This window comes from Schistocerca cancellata, chromosome 2 (assembly GCF_023864275.1).
Source record: "Schistocerca cancellata isolate TAMUIC-IGC-003103 chromosome 2, iqSchCanc2.1, whole genome shotgun sequence".
In the NCBI taxonomy this organism is placed as follows: Eukaryota; Metazoa; Arthropoda; class Insecta; order Orthoptera; family Acrididae; genus Schistocerca; species Schistocerca cancellata.
The window spans coordinates 693,058,083-693,066,606 of record NC_064627.1 but is presented as its reverse complement, the minus strand read 5'-3'; the positions used below and the strand labels follow the sequence as shown (position 1 = coordinate 693,066,606).

The following is an 8,524-nucleotide window of genomic DNA, read 5'->3' as shown; positions in this document are numbered from 1 at the left end:
CGGGAAAGAACACAAGAGATTTTGAACTGAACTGATGAAAGGAGAAAATATAAAAATACAGCAACTGAAACAGGTGAAAGGGAAAACAAAATCTAAAACATGAGATGACCAGAAGTGCAAATGCATGGCTAGAGAATAAACATAATAATACAGAAACATATACCACTAGGGGAAAGGTAGATACTGCCTACAGGAAAATTAAGAGGCCTGTGGAGATACGAGAAGCAGCACTATGAATACCGAGAGTGCAGATGGTACACAAGTCCTAAGCAAAGAAGGGACAGTTGAAAGGTGGAATGAATATATAGAGCGCCTATACAAGGGGGATGAACTTGCAGGCAAATATTATAGATATGGAAGAGGAGCTGAGAGACATGATAATGTGAGAATAATTTGACAGAGCAATGCAAGACCTAAAGTGAAACCAGGTCCTGGGTGTAGATGAAATTCCGGCAGACCTACTGATAGTCTTGGGGAAGCCAGCCACGACAAAACTCTTCCATGTCGTGTGCAAGATACATGGGACAGGGGAAATACCCTCTGACTTAAAGAAGAATGTACTAATTCCAATTCCAAAGAAAGCTGGTGCTGACAGGTGTGAATATTACTAAACTATCAGTTTGCACGGTTGCAAAATTGAAGGGGTTGGAGAGATATAGTCATAAGCCACATCGAACTAGTTTTGAGATACAGCGATTTTAAGGTTCCACAGAGGTCTGAAAATGTTTAATACAAAATAGAAACCTTATTTCTACTGCAAACACTTGCTTAATACTTGCGAAGCATGTTGTTAAATAGTCAACTGCATGCTATAAAATATTAATTTTAAAATGATTCTAATTAAGATGATGTCAACGGTGGCTTATGACTATATCTCCCAAAAGAATTGTTTAAAACATAAAGTATGAATTTGTAAGGATTTATTTTAACTACTCTTACACAGCAAGCAGAATATATAATTTTTACACATTAATATATACATATCAGGTATATGAGATGTATAAATTACTTTTTCATTGATACAGTTACATCAATGAAGTTCCTCTACCTCATCATTGTACATGTTATTTCCAGTACATTTATTTCCAGTACATGACCAAAAGAAATCTGCTGTAGGTCTGTATGGCATAAGAGACAGTACATCATCAATTTTTTTCTGGTTAATTGGTAGCAGCTTTCTGTACTTTATTGGCAGCTGGTATGGATTTGGTTCAACTAGCCTTTCTGACACGAATATCCACTGACATGAAAGCTCCTATGCCTGATAATAGTGCTTTACACTTAGCTTGAAGGGATCTTCAGACTCAAACTTAAATTGAGTAGCTTCACTGAAATGGTGGGGATCTCCAGACGTGGGTTCTGTATGTTTTGAGATCAATGTCTTCAGGCTTTCCAAACTTCTGAAGTCTTCTCTTTCCATTTTAGTTACAATGAAATGTTTTGGACTTGCAGATTTTATTACTTCTGCCCATTCATCTGGAGTGTACACTATTGGACGTCTGTTTCTTGCATAACGTTCAGTGCGACCAAAATCACGATCGCAAGGTAGCATGGTGTGATCTACCTCAGGGAAGTAATGCTGGACGGAATCAAATCTTTTGGTAGCAACAAGGGACCTTTCCAAAGCAATAATAGTCCAATTCTTTGCCTGACCCTTGCAGTTGTCTGTGATTATGTGGAGATGTTTTGTCTGAGGATTAGTTATCTCCAAGTACTTCAATAAGCAGGAAGAAATTGTGAGATCACAATCCAAATACACTTTATTGGGGTTCTGTTGCCTACTGTAATGACTGTTATATTTCGGTATGGTGTTGAGAAATTCTCTAACACTTTGTACAGCTTCATCTTGAAATTTATGTGGGTAGTTTCCATGTTTTCCTGAAAGAAAAAAAAAAGATGAGCTTATATCCTCTTCATAACAGAAATATTTGTATAGTACTCAGTTTTAGTACATTCCTAACTTACAGCACAGAGTAACATACAAACCTCTTCCATCTTCTTTTGGCACTGCAAATCCCTGCTTCATTTGAGGTTGCAAATTCCTCACTCTTCATGCATGTATCTGTAAGCCATGAACCCTTAGGAAAGCTTTCTTGCAGATCATGACTTCTATTCCGCATACCCTCACATTATAAGAAAATGTAACATCCCTGGATGATATTTTCTTGGAAGTCTTTTGGATAGCTTTGAAAGAAATTATGACAAATATAACAAAATGAAATAAATATACAAAATATTAAACCATTTGTATTTAAATAGTGAACAAACGTCCGCTTTTTTTGTTCCATTTTCATACAGCTCATCAGGTAAGTATTCTGGGCATTAAAGTTTCCTATGTCCCAAAATGAACGAAAAATGTTTTCTTCCTCTCCAAACAGTTTTGTGAAGCATTCATTTAAACAAGTACAGGGACTTCCTATAGTAGCAGCCTGTGAACAGTCTTGTGGGTTTTTAAAGACTTATACTGCTGACCATTATTTCGTCGATGTTTCGCTTTATTTTTCTTCCACTGATCAATATTTCCCTTCGTTTTCTGTGGAGGCTTTGGTTTTTCGGGTGATTCTTCATTTATTCCACTTATTTCAAGCTATAATATGAAGAGCAAAATAGTTTAAGAATTTGCGTGAGATATAGTCATAAGCCACACAAAACATTAAATTTCGCTAAAATCACGTTAATGAGAAAATATTTTTTACGCACTTTTGCCTCTGAAACTACATTATTGCATCATTAAGCAGTAATATAAATGTGCCCATCAAGTTTCGTCATTAACTCACAGGATGGCTGTCAAATGCACTGGCAATGTTGAGAGGAACAAAGCCACAAGCCACAGGAAATTAATCACCAGAAATAAACCGTTGTAGGGTAAACCATCCAATTACTGGCACTTTAAGAACATGTATGTAGCGTAAATTATGTATCCTCAATACTTTTCTTGCTTGAAGTATAATTCTAACACAAAACATACTAGAATATTAAAGTAACATTATACTACAATTACGAAAGTTTTATACTTTATTTTCCATGTGAAATAAGTTGCTTAAAAATATGTAAAATTTTACCAGTTACTGGCATAATTTTCCAGTAGTTGGCATGCACATTACCAGTCATTGGCACCCCCAATTTATATCGACTTTACTTATTATTAATAATATTACTAGTCACAACTAGCTATCACAAGCTGTTCCTAATACTTGGTAATGCAATAGAAGGTGAAAATAAAGAACAACTGAGAATCAATTTATTAATTCAGTAAAATTACATAACACTCTATACAAATACAACGATGAATTACAGAAACACCAAATTGAGTTTGTTCTCAGTCCTTTCCTTTGTGTGAGTACTATTCCTGAAGAACTGCTATGCATAGGCCTTTGTGTGATGCAAGCAGTAAGAATTTATTCCACCGATTCGGAGAAATCACTTTCATCATCAAAGGCATCAGTATTGTCACTATCATGTACCACGTAACAATTATGGCATACAAAGAGACCATCATCTGGGATATGTATTTGATGCCCACTGGGGATGCATGTAGAGTGGAAAAGTTTTTTTACAGCTATTACATTCATATCCCTTCTTGGAAGAAACACTTCTTGCACATTTGAAGCACATTCCACGAAACTCTTTTTCTTTATTCCTAATGCAGCCACTTGTAGAAGCTGGAGCGTTCTCAACCTCTGAATGCTTAGCTTGGGATGTCAGCTCTGTCAGAATGCTGGTATTTGTCTTCATTTTCTTCTTTTTATTAATTTGTTCAGTAGCTTGCTTTTTCATTTTCTTCTCTTTATTAATTTGTTCAGTAGCTTGCTTTTTCATTTTCTTCTCTTCTCTTTCCTGCTTTCGTTTTTCTTTCTGTTTCATGGCATCCTCCTTCATTTTTACCTTTTCCTCATGCAGGTTATTTCACTTTCTTGGGGTTAAAACAAATGGGAATCGTTCCACTTGTCACTTTCCTTTCCTTTTTGGCGTTTCTGGCCAAAGAAGCACTTCGTTTATACATTTGGTTGGAGTTTTATTTACTATAGGCGTATCTTCTGTGTCATCTCTTCCTGATGAACTCTGGCTAGCTTCTTCACTTGAGGCATGTTGTGGATTTGAAATGTTCAGATTTTCATCAGAAAGGGACACGTTGGCATCTGGTGTGATTTCAGTAGCTTTCTGTTCCTGTTTTTGGTTTTCATTTTCATAACATTTCCATAGCCAATATAGAAGAAAGAAATCTTCTCCATGAGCGTTTTCTATCACATTCTGTATAGTCTCAAATTCATATATTTTCTCTTCTCCAACAACCTGAACAAAAGTGTTGTATGGAAGAGGCAGGATTTCTGACTTCCTGCTGTTGCTGTTAATATTGTTGCAGTTAGAAACATTCCTAGCCAAGCACTTTGAGAAATCAATGTTGTTTGGGTTCCATGGGTACAACCTGGTAGCTCTGAAACCATTTTTAATTGTGTTTTCAAGGTCCATTTTTTCAGTCATTTCTTTCAAGATTGGTGCAAAGTCCTCTTTAGTTATAGCTTTTCCACCGTTGTTTGTTTGCCATGTGAATGCAGCATTCTTCCATTCACTTTTGACAGGTCTGAAGGCAGCAACATCAGCAGGCTGTAATATTCGTATAGAATTGGGATACAAAGATGTCAGAATAATTTTAAGATCTTTACACAGCTCGCTCAAGTGGTATGTTAAATGGGTTTTATGCCCATCAACAAACAGAATTACTGGTTGTAGGATGTTATTTTCTTGGAGATATGGATGAAAAACGTTAGCTATGAACTCGAAGAAAACTTCAGATTTCATCCATCCATTGCCGCTTCTCCCAATGCCCCACTTTTCAGGAACCTTGCTGATAATGTTGGTAAGAATTCTCTGATAGGGGTAAATTATCATTGGAGGGCACATCTTTCCATCTGCTGATAATGTGCACATGACAGTGAGAGTAGCTTTGGCTGGACCTTTCTACTTCATAGACATTTTTACAGCCCGTGGGTGCAAGTAAAATATCTTTATTAGGGCATAGAACAAAATTAGTTTCATCGCCATTGAAAATACAGCTTGGACATGACAGCACATCAAATACATTTTCCTCCTTAAGGAGGTCTTCTGTGGACGTAAACCATCCTCTCACGTCTTGTTCACTAACACAAGCACTTGCAGCAGTTACACCCTCAGGTGTTCTTTCAGAAACTTCCGGATGCCTTTTTAAAAAGGCACAATACCATTTGTTACCAGGGGTGTCGTCCTTAAAAGGATTAGGACGTTTACTGTTATGAAGAAATTCTCGCACGCTTGCCTGAATATCTTGTTTTCGCCGTGGGAATCCCTTCCGAGCACATTCAAAAATCCACCTGAACAGATAATTAAGAATATTGTCAGATATAATGAATTAGTTTGTAAATTGTCAATGAGTCAATCTACAGGGGCAGCAATACTCACCAAACAAGGGTGTTTTCCTTCTCTGTGCTCAGTATAGGCGCTGGCCCATGGGATGTTTTGGTATATTTATTACTCAGCCGGAATTGTAATGTTGATCTGGGAATCCCGTACATTCTGGACGCTGCTTTGAATGAGATGTCTTTCTTTACTTCTTGGAAGGCTTTCTGAAGGCTTTCTTCACTGTATGAATCTTTTCGCCTAGGACCGATATTTCATTCAGTTTACTTCTATAATGAAAGAGATGCAGAAAAATGTTAAAATCAATGCCAATTATTGCTTAATAATTTTCCAGTCATTGGTATATAATTTTCCAGTTATTGGCACACAATTTTCTAGTTGTTGGCACAGTGCCATTTACTAGTTACAGTTATCATTTGAAGTTGCTGTTTTTACAGCTACATTTATTTCCCATTCTTATCAAGATTAAAATGAATTTCACGATGAAAGTGAATCAATGCAAAATAGCAGTTGTTGGCACCTGCTGCCAATAATTAGAGTTACAGGCTTTGCAAAATCCAGTTATTGGCACAGCTTAAATTTTTTACCCTTTTGAGGTTAGAGTGTTTCAATTTATTCCAGTAACTCCATACTGATTGTATTTGATAACCATGGTATCATAATTTTGAAACATGAGATGTCCACACAATTACAGCACTTAATATACGGCAGTATTTCTTAACTTACCTCTTAGAAAATCCTTTTTTGCACAGGGAACTTCACAACAATCGACTTCAGGTCAGCTTCCCGCCAAACCAGTTCCCAGAAGGCGTTGAAACAAATGCAGCGCAACAAGCGAAAACAGAGGTCTTCATCTGTTTCTAAAACAGCGCTACCAACTTAAAAATTTCCTTATTACAAAATGTTTCTTAGCAGGGTGCCAATAATAGGGTCGTTTACCCTATATACTTACCGAAACATAATCTGAGCTGGAACTGCTGGGCGATGGATGACAAGATTCATCACTATCAGGATCCAAAGGGTAAAGCTCTTCACTTCCACTACTGTCTGTGTCAAATATGCGTTGAAAACCTGAAGACACTTCAGACGTTCCTGACCCACCTGCCATTTTGCCGTGGCTTGTGAACATGTATCTTCTGAAACTACTATCTGATGGCACAGCATAGAACTGCACTCTGTCATAGCCTGCCATCTGTTGCAGTAACACAGAACTTTTTCAACACATTGTGAAGAAGACATTGTTAAGAATGCCGCAACATGAAAAACTCAATTTCGTGAAAGTTGTGGCTTACAACTATATCTCTCCAAGCCCTTCAATTCTAACACGAATTCTTTACAGAAGACTGGAAAAACTGGTAGAAGCCAACATCGGGGAAGATCAGTTTGGGTTCCAGAGAAATGTGTTCAAATGCGGGACAATACTGACACTATGACTTATCTTAGAAGATAGGTTAAGGAATGGCAAACCTACGTTTATAGCATTTATAGACTTAGAGAAAGCTTTTGACAGTGTTGACTGGAATACTCTTTTTGAAATTCTGAATGTAACATGGGTAAAATATATGGAGTGAAAGGCTATTTACAGTAATCTGACAGCAGTAATAAGAGTCGAAGGGTGTGGAAAGGAAGCAGTGTGACAGGGTTGAAGTGTATACCCAATGTTCAACCTGTACATTGATCAAGCAGTAAAGGAAACCAAAGCCAAACTTTAAGAAAGAATTAAAGTGCAGAGAGAAGAAATAAAACTAAGGTTTGCCAATGACACTGAAATTCTATCAGAGATAGCAAAGGACTTGGGAGAGCACTTGTACGAAATAGTGTGTGTCCTGAGAGGTCCGTATAAAATGAACATCAACGAAAGCAAAACAGGGATAATGGAATGTAGTCAAGTTATATCAGCTGATTCTGAGGGAATTAGATTTGGAAATGAGACACTGAAAGTAACAGATGAGTTTTGCTATTTGGTCAGTAAAATAACTGACTGTTGATGTAGTCAGGATATAAAATCTAGACTGGCAATGGCAAGAAAAAATTTCTCTGAAGAAAAGAAATTTGTTAACATTGAATGTAGATTTTAAGTGCTAGGAAGTGTTTTCATTTAGACAAGAATAGAATAGAAGCTTTTAAAATGTGGTGGTAGAGATGAATGCTGAAAATTAGATGGGTAGATCACATAACTGATGAGGAGGTACTGAGTAGAGCTGGGGAGAAATGAAATTTATGGTACAACCTGACTTGAACAGATCAGCTGAGAGCACACATTCTGAGACATCAAGGGATCGCCAGTTTAGTATTGGAGGGAAGTTTGAGGAGCAAGAATGGTAGAGGGAGACTCAGAGACAAATACAGTAAGCAGATTCAGAAGGAAGTAAGTAAGTTCAGTAGTTATTAGAGATTATGAGGCTTGCACAATATAGAGTAACATGTAGAGCTGCAGCAAACCAGTCTTCAGACTGAAGACCACATAGCAATAACAGTATTTAGATGACTATAAGAATTGACAGAAATAGTAACATGAAAAGTACATATATATGTATGATGTATGTATGCAGTCTGAAGTGATGAATGAGTTAGAGCAACTCTCCAGTGCTGTTAGTTTAGGGGGCATACTAAATGGGCTGAGGCATGAATGGGAATTTGGATTGAGGAGGGAGGTGTGCTAGTTTAGTCTGTGCAGTTGTGCAAGACACTGTGACAGGAGACCAGGGTTTGAATCCCAGCGTTGGTACAAATTTTCAATCTTCGCTTCACTCTGCATATATACATCATAGATGTTTGAGACTTGGAAAATTTCTCTGCAACCATGTAGTTTCATTTTAAATATACAGGGTGTATCAAAAAGAATCATCCAATTTTTAAAAAAATTATAACACATTATTTTATTTGAGATATGTACGTGAATAATGTACTGTTGGAAAGAGCAACTTTACATGGTTTTTACATGGTTCTGATGTCCAGGTAGCAGTAGTGCGTGCCCACTTCAGTTCTAGTAAAAATGGTGTCGGGACAACAGAACGTGTTTTGTGTTCTGTGTTTTGCGCAGTGTGGATTAGTAATAACCGTTCAGTGTGACTTTCGTACTAGGTATGGTGTGGATGTTCCTACAGCACAGAGCATTAGACGATGGCAT

General features: G+C 37.2%; 2 protein-coding genes across 5 annotated transcripts; both read right to left on the bottom strand.

The window, feature by feature from the left end:
- Positions 1–952: 952 nt before the first annotated feature.
- Positions 953–2,962, bottom strand: LOC126162462 (uncharacterized). The gene is made up of 2 exons (XM_049918990.1): positions 1,987–2,962; positions 953–1,878 (listed from the first exon to the last, which is right to left on the bottom strand). Exons 1-2 carry the CDS (start codon positions 2,024–2,026, stop codon positions 1,256–1,258), a joined length of 663 nt encoding a protein of 220 aa, XP_049774947.1. The 5' UTR covers positions 2,027–2,962; the 3' UTR covers positions 953–1,255.
- Positions 2,963–3,777: 815 nt separating this feature from the next.
- Positions 3,778–7,778, bottom strand: LOC126162460 (uncharacterized). Of its 4 annotated transcripts, none has more exons than XM_049918988.1 (4): positions 6,347–7,778; positions 6,121–6,272; positions 5,437–5,663; positions 3,778–5,348 (listed from the first exon to the last, which is right to left on the bottom strand). In XM_049918988.1, the coding sequence occupies exon 4, from the start codon at positions 4,927–4,929 to the stop codon at positions 3,949–3,951; it is 981 nt and encodes a 326-aa protein (XP_049774945.1). In that variant the 5' UTR covers positions 4,930–5,348; positions 5,437–5,663; positions 6,121–6,272; positions 6,347–7,778; the 3' UTR covers positions 3,778–3,948. The 4 variants fall into 4 exon arrangements, with proteins under 4 accessions (XP_049774945.1, XP_049774944.1, XP_049774946.1 ...); XM_049918987.1 differs by having other exon boundaries at positions 6,121–6,254; XM_049918989.1 differs by having other exon boundaries at positions 6,121–6,176.
- Positions 7,779–8,524: the final 746 nt, after the last annotated feature.